The sequence below is a fragment of the Myotis yumanensis genome, unplaced genomic scaffold (assembly GCF_028538775.1).
Source record: "Myotis yumanensis isolate MYYU_CA2020_CCGP unplaced genomic scaffold, mMyoYum1.0.hap1 SCAF_23, whole genome shotgun sequence".
Classification (NCBI taxonomy): Eukaryota; Metazoa; Chordata; class Mammalia; order Chiroptera; family Vespertilionidae; genus Myotis; species Myotis yumanensis.
In genome coordinates, this window is record NW_027223774.1 from 7,241,275 (window position 1) to 7,259,831 (window position 18,557).

Sequence of the window (18,557 nt, forward strand, 5' to 3'; positions counted from 1 at the left end):
AAAATGCTCAAAGTCACTGATCATCAGAGACATGCAAAGTAAAACAATAAAGTATCACCTCATACCTGCCAGAATGGCTACCATCAACAAATCAACAAATGACAGGTGCTGGTGAGGATGTGAAAAGGGAAGCCTAGTACACTGCTGGTGGGAATGCAGACTGGTGCAGACATTATGGAAAATAGTATGGAGTTTCTTAAAAAAATTAAGTATGGAACTGCTATTTGATCCAGTGATCCCACTTCTAGGAATATATCCTAAGAAACCTGAAACACCAATCAGAAAGACTGTATGTACCCCTATGTTCATAGCAGCACAATTTACAATAGCTAAGATATAGAAACAGCCCAAATGCCCATCAGAGGATGAGTGGATAAAAAATCTGTGGTACATTTACACCATGGAATACTATGCAGCAATAAAAAAGAACAATCTCTTACCCTTTGAGACAGCATTGAGGGACCTAGAGAGTATCATGCTAAGTGAAATCAGTCAGTCAGAGAAAGTGTCACATGATCTCACTCATATGTGGAATCTAAGTAACAAAATAAACTGATGAGCAGAGTAGATCCAGAGACATGGAAGCAGAGAACAGAGTGCAGAATCTCAGAGGGAAGGCGAGTGGGTGGGAGGTAATCAACCAAAGACCTTGTATTTATATATGCATAACCCAAAGACACAGATAACTAGGTGATAAAAGCCTGGGACGGGGTTGGGGGCAAGCTGAAGGGGTTTAATGCGTGGTGGGGGAAAGGGACATATGTAATAGAGTACCTTTTGTGATTCCATTTATTTGAAATTCTAAAACATATAATACTATGGTTTTAAAAATAAAAAAGGAAAGAAAATGGCAGTTTGGATTTTGAACTTAATTCAAAATTAAAAGTTATAAATAACATCATGTTTATATTAATTTTATAAACCTCTTGATATTACTTATATACTTGGTCAAACACATTAAAATGTTATCCTTAAAAATGAATATCAGGCCATAACCGGTTTGGCTCAGTGGTAGAGCGTCGGCCTGAGGACTGAAAGGCCCCAGGTTCAATTCTGGTCAGGGGCATGTACCTTGGTTGCGGGCACATCCCCAGTAGCGGGTGTGCAGGAGGCAGCTGATCGGTTTCTCTCTCATCGATGTGTCAAACTCTCTGTCCCTCTCCCTTCCTCTCTGTAAAAAATCAATAAAAATATATATTTTTAAAAAAATGAATGTTTCATTTTTAAGTGCTTCATGTATTTTGAAATAACTGATAGAACTTAGGAAGTGCAAAATTTCATAACATAATGAAACAGGCATAGACCACTCCTGCGTTGTATACATTAACATTTTTATTCATGTTGACAATAATTGTAACTGTTTAAAAGTTATAAAGTCAATGGCAAGGCAACTGAAATTATGGCTGAAGAGCTCAGGGCACATGCCTGGAATGTGGGCTCAACTCCTAGTAGGGGGCTGTATGGGGAGCAGCCGATCAATGCTTCTCTCTCATTACTGATGTTTCTATCTCTCTCTTCCTCTCCGAATATATATATAATGTATTTAGAAATTATAGCTGAAGGTATCCTGTCCCTAATTGCATGTGTGGTTTAGACTTGTGATAGAATGCTTTTTCACTCAAGGATTCTTTTCTTCATTAAGTTATTGGAAGTTTTGCTAAAGTCCACCAATTGAATGTGTTCATGAGTTATTTCTGCATGAATTTCTGGCAAATGATAAGGGAACATGAGTTACTGCAAACCATGCCATATCCCTACCAGAGAAAATTAGTTGTCTAGTGTAAAATGACATCTATTGAGGTTTTACTTTGGGGAAGATGCTTTTCCATACTTAGAAATATTCAGTCATGATTTCTGATGATCACATATCGTAAGTTCTACTTCCCACTAAAGAATTTCCTATTCTGTCACATTCATAGGACTTATATCAAGATAAACATTTTAGACATATAATGACTGAAAATATTTTCATGAAGGCTGATTGTATCCAAATTGTTTTGTAATTTCCTTATATAAAATCAGGAAAATGACCAAGGAAGATAGTACCAGATTCTTTGCAGTAAGTTATTCATTTTCCCCCCAACTTTCCTGTTGTACTAAGTTATTCTTTATTGCATAATATTTTTTGTATACTATTATCTTGAGGGCCTACAACTGGCAACAGGCTTACCCAAAAGCAACTACCTCTGAAATCTTACGTTTAACAATTGACAAGTGGTCAGAAGCTTTTCCACAATTGCTGCACTCTTAGGGCCTCCTTCCTGTATGTTTTCTTTGATGAACATAGTCCTGAGTTTGTAGTGAAGTCTTTCCCATATTAAATTCATTCATAGGGCTTCTCTCCCATGTGGATTCTGATGGGTAATGAGATCATTTTTGCTGAATGCAAATTTTCCACATTCAGTACATGCACACGAAGTCCTTCTTGAGTGAAATCTCTGATGGTGCATGAGGCATGTCTTCTTCCTAAAGCCTTAACCACTTTTATTACATGTGTATGGCTTCTCTACAGTATGAGTTTGCTGAAGAATACCCCCAGTATCCTCTTTTCACATTCATTACATATATACAGTTCCTCTCCATATGAATTCACATTTGTGCAATGAGCATGTTTTTCCCAGTTAAGCCTTTGCCATACTTCTTGCACATAGAAACGTTATCTCCCATCTGAGTGTGCTGATGTACACTGACATGAGTCTTTGGGGTAAAGATTTTCCCCAATTCATTGAACATACACAGTTTTGCTTAAGTATAACTTTGCTAATGTAAAGTAAGATCAGTTTTCATGGTGAAGCCTCTTCCACTACATTCCTGAGGCTTGTTTCTTGTGTTTTAGGTGATGATTGATTAGATTACGTTTTACTGTGAAATCTTTCCCACATTCACTACATATATAAGGTTTCTGTCCTGTATGAGTCCACTGATGTACAATCAGTTGCCTTTTCTGTGGGAAGCCTTTCCCACAATCACTGCATACATAGGGTTTCTCTCCTGTGTGTATTCGCTGATGTACAATCAGACGACTCTTCACGATGAAGCCCTTTCCACATTCACTACATGTATATGGTTTTTCTGAAGTATGACCCCGCTGATGTATAGTGAGATCACGCTTCATGGTGAAGGATTTTCCACACACACTGCATACAAAGGGCTTCTCTCCAGTATGAGTTCGTAGATGTCCTATAAGGCAGTGCTTCATTGAGAAGCTTTTCCCACATTCACTACATAAAAAGGGTTTCTCTCCTGTATGAGTTCTCTGATGTACAATCAGCTGTATTTTCACCGAGAAGGCTTTTCCGCATTCGTTACACACGTAGGGTTTCTCTCCTGTGTGTATTCTCTGATGTATAACGAGAGCACGCTTCACAATAAAGCCCTTTCCACATTCATTGCACATATACGGTTTATCTGAACTATGACTTCGCTGATGTACGGTGAGATCACGCTTTGCAATGAAGCCTTTACCACACACACTACATACATAGGGCTTCTGTTCAGCATGAGTTCGCTGATGTCCTATAAGGTACTGCTTCAATGTGAATCCTTTCCCACATTCGCTGCATGTAAAAGGTTTCTCTCCTGTGTGAATTCGGTGATGCCCTATCAGATGACTCTTCTTGACAAAGCCTTTCCCACATTCACTGCATGTATAAGGTTTCACTCCTGTATGAGTTCTCTCATGTACTGTGAGACTAAACTTTGTAGCGAAGGTCTTCCCACATAGATTGCATCCATGGGGTTTCTCTCCTGTATGAGTTCGATGATGTACAATAAGACGCTTCTTCTCAATAAAGCCTTTTCCACATACACTGCATTTATAAGGCTTTTCTCCTGTATGGATTTTTGTATGTTTATTCAGAATAGATTTTGTACGGAAGGTCTTCCCACATAGATGGCATTCATGGGGTCTCTCTCCTGTATGAGTTAGATGATGGGCAATAAGATGGTTTCTCTCAACATACGCTTTTCCACATTCACTGCATTTGTAAGGTTTCTCTCCTGTATGCATTTTTTTATGTTTATTTAGATTAGACTTTGTACAGAAGGTCTTCTCACATAGACTGCACCAATAGGGTTTCTCCCCTGTATGAGTTCTCTGATGACAAATGAGCCAAAACTTTTTGATGAACTCTTTCCCACATTCACTGCACATATAAGGTTTCTCTCCCATGTGAGTTTTCTGATGTCTACTGAACTGTGATTTTTTGAGGAAGGTTTTGTCACATTCAGTGCATTCATACTGTTTGAGTCCCGAATGAATTCTCTGATGTTCGGTGAGCCTGGATTTTCTGCTGAAAGTTTTCCCACACTGACTGCACCCATAAGGTTTCTCTCTTGTGTGAACTCTGTGGTGATCAGTGAGCTGAGACATCTTCACAAAGGCTTTCCCACATTCAGTGCATACATGTACTCTCTCTAGGGTGATCTGGGACTTCTTATTAATGGGTTTGGTACTGCCAGGCAATGTGATTTCAGTGTAAAATTGTTCTTGGTTAGCATGCACAATGCATGTCCTATTTCCATTCAACTCAATGGAATTTCTTAACTTACAGCTTTTGTTTTGGTTTTCAAAATTTAAATTTGATTCTATAAGTTTTTCACTCATCTCAGACATATCATGATTTTGCTTTAATAGGTAATGACCTCCGCTCTGATTAATACTTGCAGACATATTATATTCACAGCATCGTTCCACATTCTTCTGAATGCTTCGACTGCGCAGGTGATATGGCAGAGGATGATGGATCTTCCTGCGTTCTAGGACAGAACAGAAGTGAATCATTCTGTAATCTCTCATAATCCTGGTTAGAAATAAAACTGTTTTAAAAAAGCCTTCATGTCAAGTAACTATGTAGTGACAATTTTATGTTATGTAAAATAAGAAATATACTTGTCTTCATTCATAGTTCTTGACATTGAGGTTGTAAAACCCTTGTAATTTCCTAAGTGATAAAAGTATCTTTTGTTCTCCATTAAAAACATCTGAGTTTATGTTGATGAGGTGACAGCACAGAGGCCCTACATACTCTCAGGATGGAGCTAATCACTATAAAGACCAATTGATTAGATGGTTGGACTTTCAGCTCCTGCTACTGACGTCTGGAATAAAAGGGCCTAGATATCAAAGCAAGATAAAAACTCTTACCCAAATCTGATAAGCTTCGGGGTAGTGGCATACCCATGTGCCCAGTGAGTGGTTCACCTTAGCTCAATGGGGACAGAAACTCTTATATTAACCGTTTGAGTCCCAAGCAGCGCGATCGCGCTGCTTGGTATTTCTCGACATAAAATAAAACAAGCGCTATCACGCTGTTTGGGTCTTTTCGTACTCATTTAGAGAAAGCGCGGTTGAGCTGTTTGGGATTCTTTGACAGTGTTTTTTCAATACCCCCTGGGACTCAAACGAATCGTATGTTTTCTCAACATAAAATCTCAGCAGCGCAATCGCGCTGCTTGGGACTCAAACGGGTAAGGAATCCTTCAGAACTTGCCGTATGTTCCTATTCATCTGTATCCTTTATAATAAACTAGTAAATATAAGTATTTCTCAGAGTTCTGTGAGCCACACTAACAAAGTAACTGCATCCAAGGAGGGCTCATGAGAACCTCCAATTTAGAGTCAGTTGTTCAGTAACACAGGTGATAGTCTGGACGTGCAATTGACATCTGAAGTGGAGACAGTCTTAATGAGACTGAACTCTTAATGTGTAGGATCTGACACTATCTCTAGGTGGATAGTGTCAGAATTGAGTTAAATTTGGAGGAAACAAAGGTGTAATAATTGAATGCATAGACTTCTAAAGCAAAGAAATAAAGGCAACCACAGCCTGTAAAAAAATGGTGAAAGGAATAATGGAGATGTAAGTGATGAATGAAATCAGGATTAGCAGGCTGCAGCAAAAGCAGGTTTACAGTTGTTCATACTGAAAAATGATACAATTATTAATAAATAATAATACAAGTTTACCCAGGGGTCCTCAAACTTTTTAAACAGGGGGCCAGTTCACTGTCCCTCAGACCGTTGGAGGGCCAGACTATAGTTTTAAAAAAAAAACTATGAAAAATTCCTATGCACACTGCACATATCTTATTTTGAAGTAAAAAAACAAAACGGGAATACAATATTTGTATTTGCATGTGGCCCGCGGGCCGTAGTTTGAGGACCCCTGAGTTTACCATTATAAACCCACTTTTGCCCCACCCTGTATTTAAAGAGAAGACAAGGTTCACTGATGGACTGAATGGGAGAAGCAGGAAGACATTAATGACAATCTGGACTAAAAAATGACTCCAGCCCTAACTGGTATTGCTCAGTGGATAGAGCATTGGCCTGCAGACTAAAGGGTCCCAGGCTCGATTCCTGTCAAGGGCATGTACCGTGGTTGCGGGCACATCCCCAGTAGGGGGTGTGCAGGAGCTGGCTGATTGATGTTTCTCTCTCATCGATGTTTCTAACTCTCTATCCCTCTCCCTTCCTCTCTGTAAAAATTCAATAAAATATATTTTTAAAAAAGTGAGTCCAGCCCTGGCTAGGGTGGCTCACTTGGGTGGGTTGTAGGTTCATTTCCTAAGCTGGGCATATGCCTGAGTTGTGGGTTCCATCCCCGGTAAGGGACGTGCAGGAGGCAGCCAATCAATGTTTCGCTCTCACATGGATGTTTCTCTCTCTCCCTCTCTACCTCAAAACAAAACAAAACAAAAAATCAAAATGTTTTTAAAAGAATGGCTCCAGGAATTATGTGGCCTGAGCTACTGGGAAGACGGAATGCCCATTAAAGAAATGAGGAATATGATTGAAGTGCAGAATGAGGGGCAAATCTAGAGTGCATGGTGAAACAAATTTTAAGATGATGATTACATATCCAAGTACAAACATGTCCTATCTCCATTCAACTCAATGGAATTCCTTAAGTTACAGCTTTTGTTTTGGTTTTCAAAACTTAAATTTGATTCTATAAGTTTTTCACTCATCTCAGACATATCATGATTTTGCTTTAGTAGGTAATGACCTTCGCTCTGATTAATATTTGCAGACATATTATATTCACAGCATCGTTCCACATCCTTCTGAATGCTTCGACTGTGCAGGTGACGTGGCAGAGGATGATGGATCTTCCTGCGTTCTAGGACAGAACAGAAGTGAATCATTCGGTAATCTCTCATAATCCTAGTTAGAAATAAAACTGCTTTAAAAAAGCCTTCATGTGAAGTAACTATGTAGTGACAATCTTATGTTATGTAAAATAAGAAATATACTTGTCTTCATTCACAGTTCTTGACGTTGAGGTTAACATGAAAATGTTAAAGGCCTTATCTAGCCCAACCAGCATGGCTCAGTGGTTCAGCATCCGCCTATGAGCCAGGAGGTCACCATTTGATTCGTCAGGGCACATGCCCGGGTTGTAGGCTCCTTACCCACTGAGGGCATGCAGGTGGCAACTAATCAATGATTCTCTCTCATCACTGATGTTTCTAACTCTCTCTCCCTCTCTCTTCCTCTCTGAAATCAATAAAATATGTATTTTTTAAAAAGGTCTTATCGGAAAATAGCAGTGTGGATCCCATCAATATATACAAGTTCTTCAAAGAAAGAGTCCTAAATGAGACTGTGTTTCAAAACATGTAGAATAAAAGGTGAAAGCACAGGTAGTGCTTTGGAATTCTGCTCCTATGGTTGTAGGACTGAGGCCCTCAGCTCCCAGAGTCCACATGCTCTTTCCTCTTTGCTTTAAAGCTAATGGGAAACCATCTCTGCTATTTCTTCTTGTCTCTTAACTTTAAAAAGATCACAGATGAGGTCAGGTGATTTTGCACATTTCTGATGTTGTCAATCCTCACTGGAAGATATTTTTCCATTGATTTTTAGAGAGTGTGGATGGAAGGGGGGCGGGGAGAGAGGGGGAGGGGGAGAGAGAGAGAGAGAGAGAGAGAGAGAGAGAAATATCCATGTGACAGAGACACATTGATTGGTGGGTCCTGCACCCACCCTAGAGGGCAGGGGATTAAATCTGCAACCCAGGTATATGTCCCTTGGGAATCCACCATGACCCTTCGGTGCAAGGGCCAAAGCTGTAACCACTGGGCTCCACCAGCCAGAGCTGATTTAGCTCTTTCCATGAGACACCTGGATTCTTTCCTGTGTACCTTTTATTTTTGATAATATTAATATGTACTGTTGTACTGTCACATATTGTAACCATGAATATAACAGTACATTACTCTCCCTGATAATTTCTACCTTCTGTACTATAGGCAAGGTTGTCCATTTAAAAAGTTAGCCCCACCTGGTTTAGCTCAGTGGCTACAGCGTCGGCCTGCAGACTGAAGGGTCCCAGGTTCGATTCCAGTCAAGGGCACATGCCCAGGTTGTGGGCTCAATTCCCTGGTAGGTGTGCAGGAGACAGCCAATCAATGATTCTCATCATTGATGTTTCTATCTCTCTCTCCCTCTTCCTCTCTGAAATCAATAAAAATATTTATAAATAAATAAATAATTAGTGAACTGACCAGTGTAGCTTAGTTGGTTGAGCATCATCCTTTGCACCAAATGGTCACCAGTTCAACTCCCGGTCAGGGCACACACACATGTTGTGGGTTTGATCCCCAGTGCACATAGGAGGCAACCAAATGATGTTTCTCTCTCACATCGATGTTCTTTCTCTCTCTCTCCCCCTTCCTTTCTCTCTATCTAAAATCAACAAGAAATATATTTTTTAAAAATTCAAAAATTAGTTAAATAATGCTATTCCTCTACTCGAAAGTTCTCACGGGTGTCTCAACTTATTTGGAATGAAAGCAAGGTCTTAAATGGTCTCCCAAGGCAATGCGTGACCAGTATCTCAGAACTTCCAGCTGCCACACCACTGTCATTATCTCCAGTCATTTTCCCTCTTGCTCATTACTGGCTATGCAGACAAGTTTCTAGAACAGCCGTGGGCAAACTACGGCCCGTGGGCCGTTTGAAATCAATAAAACTAAAAAAAAAAAAAAAAAAGACCGTACCCTTTTATGTAATGACTAGAGGCCTGGTGCACAAAAATCTGTGCACTCGGGGGGGAGAGGGGTCCCTCAGCCCGGCCTGTGCCCTCTCGCAGTCTGGGACCCCTCAGGAGATAATGACTTGCTGGCTTAGGCCCGCTACCGGGTGGCAGAGGGCAGGCCCAATTCCTAGGTGCAGCCCTTGGTCGGGCTCAGAGCAGGGCCGATTGGGGAATTGGGGCGCCACCCCATCATGCACAGAGCAGGGCGGATCGAGAGGTTGCGATGCCACCCCTAGTCACACTCAGGGTAGGATCGATTGGGGAGTTGGGGCACCGCCCCCTGCCACACTCAAGGCAGGGTCGATAGGGAGTTGCGGCGCCACCCCCGTCACGAACACAGCAGGGCCCATCAGGGGGATTGGGGCTCCGTACCCTGTCACACACAGAGCAGGGCCAATCAGGGGGTTGGGGAGCTCTCCCCTATCAGGCACAGAGCAGGGCTGATCAGGGGGTTGGGGCACCTTCCCTTGTCACAAACAGAGTAGGGCAGATAGCGAGGTTGTGGCCCCGCCCCCTGTCACACACAGAGCCACAGGGCGATCGGGGGGGGGTTTGGGCGCGCTGCCCTGTCATGCTGATCCCGGTGCCGGGAGGCCTCGTGGCTCCGCTGATCCTGGTGCTGGGAGGAACATTACCCTTTTACTATATAGGATAGAGGCTTGGTGCACGGGTGGGGGCCGGCTGGTTTGCCCAGAAGGGTGTCCTGGATCTGGGTGGGGGTCCCCACTGGGATGCCTGGCCAGCCTGGATGAGGAGATGATGGTTGTTTGCATATGGTCACACCCCCTTCAGGGTGGGGGTCCCCACTGGGTTGCCTGGCCAGTCTGGGTGAGGGGCTGAGGGTCGTTTTCAGGCTGGAGGGTGACTGAAGCTCCCAACCGCTCCTTTTTTCCTTTTCTTTTTTATTCTGGGCCAGCTTTAGCTCTGCGGCCTTGGCTGCTGAAGCAGGTTTCTGGCCTTTGTTTACCTTCTGTATTTGATACAATGTTGCGGTCCTGCTGGCTGAAGCCTGGCTGACTAAAGCAGATTTCTGGGGTTTGGTTTAGCTTCTATATTTGTTACAATGTTTCTTAGAGTTGCAGCTCAGAGGCCAGCAAGGCAGGCGGGGAACCTGGCTTCCTCCATCACTAAAGCAAGCAAGCCTCCCTGTTCGCTTCAAGCTGCCTGGCTGCCGGCCGCCATCTTGGTTGGCAGTTAATTTGCATATCTCCCTGGTTAGCCAATGGGAAGGGTAGCGGCTGTACGGCTAATTACCATGTTTCCCTTTTATTAGATACGATGTTTACTTTGAATTTATATTAGTTCACACAAACACTCCATCCATGCTTTTGTTCCCGCCCTCCGGTCCAGTTTAAGAACCCATTGTGGCCCTCGAGTCAAAAAGTTTGCCCACCCCTGTTCTAGAAGCTCCTCACACAAATCCAGATATAACTCCTTGAATGTCCCATAGTCTCATATTTGAAAATCTCCAGGGAGCTGACTCACATCCCTCATCCATGTGCTTAAAGGCAACCTATCAAAGAGCCATTCCACTGCTAACAGCCCAGTAGTAAGAAAAAAGTGATGTCGAAAGAGGACATAAGGAAGGCCAAGAGACATGAAAACATGATCAAAGTCACTAATCATCTGAGAGATGCCAATCAAAACGACAACGGAAAAAAAGAACAACGACAATGAGGTACCATCTCACACCTGTCAGAATAACTATCATCAACAAATCAACAGCCCTGATCGGTTTGGCTCAGTGGATAGAGCGTTGGCCTGCGGACTGAAGGGTCCCAGGTTCGATTCCAGTCAAGGGCATGTACCTTGGTTGCGGGCACATCCCCAGTGCGGGGTGTGCAGGAGGCAGCTGGTTGATGTTTCTCTCTCATTGATGTTTCTAACTCTGTATCCCTCTCCCTTCCTCTGTAAAAAATCAATAAAATTTAAAAAAAAATCAACAAACAACAAGTGCTGGCGAGGATGCGGAGAAAAAGGAACCCTCGTGCACTGCTGGTGGGAATGCAGACTGGTGCAGCCACTTGGAAGACAGTAGGGAGTTCCCTCAAAAAACTAAAAATGGAACTGCCATTTGACCCAATGATCCCACTTCTAGGAATATGTCCGAAGAAACTAGAAACACCAGTGAGAAAGGATATATGCATGCCTATGTTCATAGCGGCACAATTAACAATAAGTAAGATTTGGAAACAGTCTAAGTGCCCATTAGCAGATGAATGGATTAAAAAACTGTGGTATAGCTACACAATGGAATACTAAGCTGCTATAAAAATGAAGGAACTCCTAGCATTTGCAACAGCTTGGATAGACCTGGAGAGCATTTTGCTAAGCGAAATAAGTCAGTCAGAGAAAGATAAATATCACATGATCTCACTCATTTGTGAATTATAATGAACATAAATTGATGAACAAAAACAGATCCAGAGACAGAGAAGCATTGAGCAGATGCTCAAACCTTGGAGGGAAGGCAGGGGAGGGTGGGGGTAGGTGGAGAGATCAACCAAAGGACTTGTATGCAAGCATATAAGCATAACCCATGGAGGCAGACACCAGGGTGGGTGAGGGCATGAATGGGAGTGGGGTGGGGGAGCAATGGGGGGATAAGAACACATATGTAATACCTTGGTCAATAAAGAAAAAAAAATGAATTCAAAGTTCTGTCTTTCCAGAGAGGCATAGAAAGTGGAATTGCATAGCAGGAGAGGTAATAACACAAGCAGACACTATGACTGAAACAAAAAGGAGGAAGATCTGAGAATCCCTGGAGGAAGAAAACTACATAAACAATAACACGAGGTGGATAAAATAAGCTTTTTTAGCAGAAAATAATAAAGGGGTATATTTTCCCCTAAACTTCTAGAAAGAAAAAGGGTTCTCATGGGTAGAGAGGTAGTTTGAGTTTCCTCATTCACTGTCACAGATCTGACGCGGCCTCTGACTGGAATGTGACTTCCTGCCTCCCACCTTGCTGGTTCTCACCCTCTCACCTGGAGAAACTGGACAGTGGCGTCCACGCTGCATTGTCCACGGTTCTTCCCCTCGTTCCAGCTTGAAGAGCACGTCTGGTGTGCTGGCTTGACACCCTGCTTGTGAACAAGGACAGAGACTTAGACATATTATCTTGGGCTGGGCTCTGTCAAGAAGAGAGAATGTAACATTTCAAGGAATGAACAGGTTTCCCATCTGTAACACAAAGACTTTTCTCTCAAGAGAAGTGACATAACATCCTCCTGTCTGCAGCAAGAGAAGTACCTGAGATTCCACCATCTCGGAGAACTGGAGTTATTCTGAGCAGTTACGCAGCTGAGAAAGGAAAAGCCACTAACAGGGCACCCGCTGAGTGACCCAGGGGAGCTGTCCTCACCCACTGACACCAGGTGGCTGTAGGTCTCCATCATCACGTCCCTGTACAGGTCCTTCTGCTCAGGGCCCAGGAGCTGCCACTCCTCCCTGGTGAAGTCCATGGCCACATCGTGAAACGTCAGGGATTCCGGTAACAACTCCATGTTGTGTAATGGGGTGATGACCTTTAGATGATATGGAAGAAATGTTAGTTTTTCTGCGAATGTCACTCTATAAACTGCATCTATGTAGCAACTGGGGTTTTATTTTATATATAGTAGAATAATTACATGCCTAGTAAAACACAGGGTGGGGCAAAAGTAGGTTTACCGTTACTCAAGTGAAAAATCTACACTAATAAAAGAGAAACATGGTAATTGGCATACGACCGCTACCCTTCCCATTGGCTAATCAGCGTATCCTTATGCAAATTAACTGTCAGCCAAGATGGCGGCCGGCAGCCAGGCAGCTGGAAGCTAACAGGAGGCTTGCTTGCTGTGGACTCCAACGTTCCCCACCGGCCTCTGAGCTTCAGTTGGAAACATAGTAACATTTATAGAAGATAAACAAAACTCCAGAAACCTCCTGTCAGTCAGCCGGGATCTCAGAGCTGGAGCCACAACATTGTTTCGAATACAGAAAAACAAAGGCCAGAAACCTGCTTTCAGCCGAGCCTCAGAGAGAAAGCCGGCTCTCAGCTCCAGTGACAGCCATAGAAGGTAAATAAATGCCAGAATTAAAAAAAAAGAAAAAAAGGAGAGGTTTGGAGCTTCAGTCGCCCGCCAGCCTGAAAACAGCCCTCAGCCCCTCACTCAGGCTGGCCAGGCACCCCAGTGGGGACCCCCACCCTGAAGCAACAAGATGGCGGCTAATTTGCATACTGAAGGCAGGCGGCAGCAGGCAAGGCTGTCTGCGGTCTGGGACCCGGATCTGTGACCCTGCCGGGCGGGATCAGCGGAGCCGAGAGGCCTCCCGGCACCAGGATCAGCGTGACAAGGGGCCAGCGCCCAAACCCCCTGATCAGCCCTGCGGCTCTGTGGGTGATAGAGGGCGGCACCCCAACCCCGATTGCCCTGAGGCTCTGTGTGTGACAGTGGCGGCGCCCCAACCCCCCGACGGGCCCTGCTCTATGTGAGATGGGGTAGAGCCATACCTCCCCATTGGCCCTGCCCTGAGTGTGACAGGGTGTGGCGCCTCAACTACCACCCCCCCCCCCACGGGCCCTGCTCTGTATGTGACAGGGGGCGGTGCCCCAGCTCTCCTATTGGCCCTACTCTGTGCGTGACAGGGGGGAGCTCCTCAACCCCCTGATTGGCCCTGCTCTGTGTGTGACAGGGGGCAGCTCCCCAACCCCCTGATCAGCCCTGCTCTGTGCATGACAGGGGGGAGCTCCCAAAACCCCTGATTGACCCTGCTCTGTGTGTGACAGGGGGCAGCTCCCCAACCCCCTGATCGGCCCTGCTCTGTGTGTGACAAGGGGGAGCTCCCCAAACCCCTGATGGGCCCTGCTCTGTGTGTGACAGAGTACGGAGCCCCAACCCCCGATGGTCCCTGATCTGTGTGTGACAGGGGGCAGCAGCCCAACCCCCTGATCGGCCCTGCTCTGTGCATGACAGGGGGTGGCACCGCAACTTCCCTATCGACCCTGCCTTGAGTGTGACAGAGGGCGGTGCCCCAACCCCCCAATCGGCCCTACCCTGAGCGTGACTAGGGGTGGCATCACAACCTCCCCATCCGCCCTGCTCTGTGCATGACGGGGCGGCGCCCCAACTCCCCAATCGGCCCTGCTCTGAGCCCGACCAGGGGCTGCACCTAGGGATTGGGCCTGCCATCTGCCACCCAGGAGCAGGCCTAAGCCAGCAGGTCATTATCTCCTGAGGGGTCCCAGACTGCCAGAGGGCACAGGATGAGCTGAGGGACCCCCTCTCCCCCCGAGTGCACAAATTTTTGTGCACCGGGCCTCTAGTTTATATATATAAAACCCCAAGTGACAGGAATGACCAGAACGACAGGTCGTTATGAGGCGTACAGCGGGGGGTGGGGCCAGCAGCCAACCTCCTGTGGCCCCCTTCCCCCGGCTGGCCATGCCCACATTGGCCCCTATCCGGGCAGGGCTGTCCGGACCCCAACCACACACAAATTCATGCACCAGGCCTCTGGTAATTCTATAATTGCTCTGGCCAGTAGTTTGATAAGCTTCATTTTCCATGCAAGGAGAGGCCAGAGGTTCAATTCCCTGCCAAGGTACATGACTGGTTGAGGGCCTGATCCCCTGTAGGGACATGCAGGAGGCAACTGATAAATGGTTCTCCCTCATGGATGTTTTTTTCTCTCTCTCTCTGATCAATGAAAACATAGCTTAAAAATATTGCCAAAACCGGTTTGGCTCAGTGGATAGAGCGTCGGCCTGCGGACTGAGGGGTCCCAGGTTCGATTCCGGTCAAGGGCATGTACCTGGGTTGCGGGCACATCCCCAGTGGGAGATGTGCAGGAGGCAGCTGATCGATGTTTCTCTCTCATCGATGTTTCTCACTCTCTATCTCTCTCCCTTCCTCTCTGTAAAAAATCAATAAAATATATTTAAAAAAAAAAAAAAAAAAAAAAAAAAAAAAAAAATGATACCATAATCCTATCTAATAATAGACAAATAGGGTAATTAACTGTACCTCTGCTACGCTTCCCATTGGCTAATCAGGGCAATATGCAAATTAACTGCCAACCCAGATGGCGGCCAGCAGCCACGCAGCTGAAGCGAACATGAGGCTTGGTTGCTCCAGTGATGGAGGAAGCCAAGGTTCCCCACCTGCTGCGTCCCGGCTCTGAGCTCCTGAAGCAAAAGCTCCAAAAGCAACACTCTTTCAATTATAGAAGCTAAACAAACCCCAGATACCTGCTTTCAGCAGGCCGTGGCCTCAGAGCTGGAGCCGGCTCTCAGCTCCAGTGACAGCTATAGAAGGTAAATAAATCCCAGAATAAAAACAAAAAGAAAAAAAGGAGAGACTGGGAGCTTCAGTCGCCTGCCAGCCTGAAAACGGCCCTCAGCCCTTCACCCAGACTGGACAGGCACACCAGTGGGGACCCCCACCCTGAAGGGGGTGTGACCAACCTGAAAACAGCCATCAGCCCCTCATCCAGGCTGGCCAGGCACCCCAGTGGGGACCTCCACCCTGAAGGGGGTGTGACCCAAGCGGGACCCCTACCCTGATCCGGGACACCCTTCAGGGCAAACCAGCTGGCCCCCACCCTTGCACCAGGCCTCTATCCTATATAGTAAAAGGGTAATATGCAAACTGACCCTAACAGCAAAAAGACTGGGAATGACTGGTCACTATGACACACAATGACCACCAGGGGGCAGACGCTCAATGCAGGAGCTGCCCTCTGGTGATCAGTGTGCTCTCACAGGGGGGAGCTCTGCTCAGCCACAAGCCAGGCTGATGGCTGCCAGTACAGCGGTGGTGGTGGGAGCCTCTCCTGCCTCCTCAGCAGTGCTAAGGATGTCCGACTGCAGCTTAGGTCTGCTCCCCGCAAGCAAGTGGACATCCCTGGAGGGCTGTAGGGCTGCCAGAGGGATGTCTGATTGCTATCTTAGGCCAAATCCCTCTGGGGAGCAGGCCTAATGCAGCAAGTGGCCTATGGATGGAGAAGAGAATCCCAGGGGTGGTGCACTTCTTCTGGGCCCCGATGCTACGCTGCTCTGAGCACTCACCTCACACAAGGCCACAGGATCGCTAGTGCCCTTCAAATGGTGTCAGGAAGTAGGTATTCTTCTGGCCAGGAGAGCCTTAGGTCCCACCTGTGTGGCGGCACTCCTTTATCCTGTGGAGGGTAAGTGGGGTGCGTGTCACAGGAGACCTGGGAGATGACATCCATGCCCGCACCAGGCCTTAGGAGCAGGTGAGCGTCAGGAAAATCACTAACACAGAGCAGAGCATGTGGACGGAGAGGTTCTGGGCACTGTTTCCCTTGAAAGTTTGTGTGCCTCTTCAAACATTTCTGCACACATTTCAGCCGGAAACCCAGTTCACTGGGCAAGCTCTCAGCTCTCTCTCATAAGCAAAAATGTTACTATCTTAGGGGTTTTGAATATAAACAAAAGTACCCAAGATGGTAAACGAACTGGAAGGCGGTAAATGAATTTGAAGTTCTTTAAGATCCTGTATTGTTAGAAGAGAGAATAAAGTACAAATTAAAACAAGAATTTAACAAAGTTCCAGGTTGTATGCAGTCTCTAATGTCAGAATAAAAACTAACAGTTGTCTTAAAGTACATAATTTACATGCTAGAGGATGGGGGAAATATAATTTTAAAACAACACCTGAGCCCTGGACAGTGTGGCTCAGTTAGTTGAGCATTATCCCTAGGTGGGGTTTTCCTTCCCCTCACTCTCATACACGACTGGGAAGCAGAGTGAGAATTCAGGATCTCCACTAGCTTCAGCTTCTCTTATCGCCCTTTGAAATTTAGACCTGGAGCTCATAGGAGCCGGAGGACTTGGTTTAGGCTTCCTTTCTAATTTAGGGAGCCTGTTTTGAATGGGAGGGCTTTTCTCCTCTCTACTAACTGGAAAGGACCAAGGGTCATGTTGATGATATTCATTCTCCTTTCGATCAGTAGGTATAGCAAAATTGCTCTTAGATTGACCTGGAGACAATAATGATGTGTCCTCTAGGTGGAACCGAGGGACTATTTAAAGTTTGAGAAAGTTCAACCGTTTCTGCCTCTGGTGCCAAGGTGTCACGAATTAAATTCCAGAGGTAAAAAAGGGACCTTCTCAGATCTATGGAATCTGTAATAAGTCTTTTTTTTTTTTTTAATATATTTTATTGATTTTTTACAGAGAGGAAGGGAGAGAGATAGAGAGTTAGAAACATCGATTCAGCTGCCTCCTGCACATCTCCCACTGGGGATATGCCCTTGACCGGAATCAAACCTGGGACCTTTCAGTCCGCAGGCCGATGCTCTATCCACTGAGCCAAACCGGTTTCGGCTGTAATAAGTCTTTAATTGCTCTCCTACTTCAGTCCAAGTTTCTAAACAGTTCCTTCCTCAGGAAACCATGAACAGACTTCTTGTATAAAACGTTCTGTCTGACTGGAAGTAACCTAAACTCTTCTGGTAGCAAACATATGTTTTAAAAGATCAATACAGAGTCTTCTTTCTTTTGACTCAGTATGGCCCACCTTCTCAATCTAGGTTCTGTACTATCTATCCTCTATAGGGGGGTCTGCAGCATCCGACGATGGAGTCCTATCAATCCTGAGTGTGGGGGGGGCTTACCTAGGGGAATCCTGTTCGGATGCCAGATGTTGGGGTCCTGCCCCAGCAGGTCGAGGGGTTCCCAAAGGTGTGGGCGAGTCCGGGAAGAAAGAAGGACACGGAGACAGCCTTCAGTTGATAAGCAGCTTAGCCAGGTTCTAGCCAGGTTCTCTAGCCAGGTTTGGTCTTTATTCTCCTGTTACATCTGTATTTATACAAGTTGATTTTAATCCTATCCATTCTATTCCAAAGTTTAGGGCATTTCTTATCTCCATTCCAAGGTTACTCTATTGTTCTGTTAAGCTACAAGGAAATAACTGAAGGAGATTATCCTAAGTAAAGATTATGTAGCTGAAGCATGATTGTTCCTAGTTAAAGTGATTAACTACCAGCCTGGCACTTAGTTAAGGGATTTTACGGATTTATTCCCTTCCTTAGTCCTGTTAATCCCTAACTCCAGGGAAAAAATTCCCACCTGGGGAAACAACCTTTCTCAGAGAGGTGACCTTGGTTAAAACACATAGTGCTAAGAAGGGGAGCACACATATTAAGAACAGTGTGCCATATACGCCAGGTCCCTTGAAAGAGCTGTGCAGATGTTTCTTCCCTGCAGCAACTGTGTGAAGCAGCAAGGATGGACCAGCTTCCGGCAATTGATATTTCAATCGCTCTCTCTCCTGCTCCCTTCCTTTCTGAAATCAAAGAATATTTTTTAAATAGTAAAACAAAACACTTTTTTTTGTGAAGCATATGTGAGAGACATTCTGTGGCTTGCAACTTCTAAAATAATTACTGTGTAAACATTATAGAATAGGGTTACCTGACCTTCATTACACAGCAAAAAAGTATACACCTGTTTTTTAAAATATATATATATATTATTGATTTTTTACAGAGAGGAGGGAGAGGGAT

At 45.2% G+C, this 18,557-nt stretch overlaps 1 protein-coding gene across 9 annotated transcripts in view; it reads right to left on the bottom strand.

The window, feature by feature from the left end:
• Positions 1–1,173: 1,173 nt before the first annotated feature.
• The window catches only part of LOC138999467 (zinc finger protein 615-like), a 42,802-nt gene continuing 25,418 nt past the window's right edge, over positions 1,174–18,557 (bottom strand). For 2 of the 9 annotated variants that reach the window (XM_070401583.1, XM_070401584.1), the window contains 4 exons: positions 12,409–12,571; positions 12,032–12,130; positions 7,011–7,124; positions 1,174–4,758 (listed from right to left, as the gene is read on the bottom strand). In XM_070401583.1, coding sequence (XP_070257684.1) covers positions 2,804–4,758; positions 7,011–7,124; positions 12,032–12,130; positions 12,409–12,550 — 2,310 coding nt within the window. In that variant the 5' untranslated portion in view covers positions 12,551–12,571 and the 3' untranslated portion in view covers positions 1,174–2,803. Of the gene's footprint in view, positions 4,759–7,010; positions 7,125–8,508; positions 8,921–12,031; positions 12,131–12,296; positions 12,378–12,408; positions 12,572–16,095; positions 16,206–16,488; positions 16,544–17,666; positions 18,338–18,557 lie in introns of those variants that run through there. The other 7 variants (XM_070401579.1, XM_070401582.1, XM_070401585.1 and 4 more) reach the window with 7 other exon arrangements.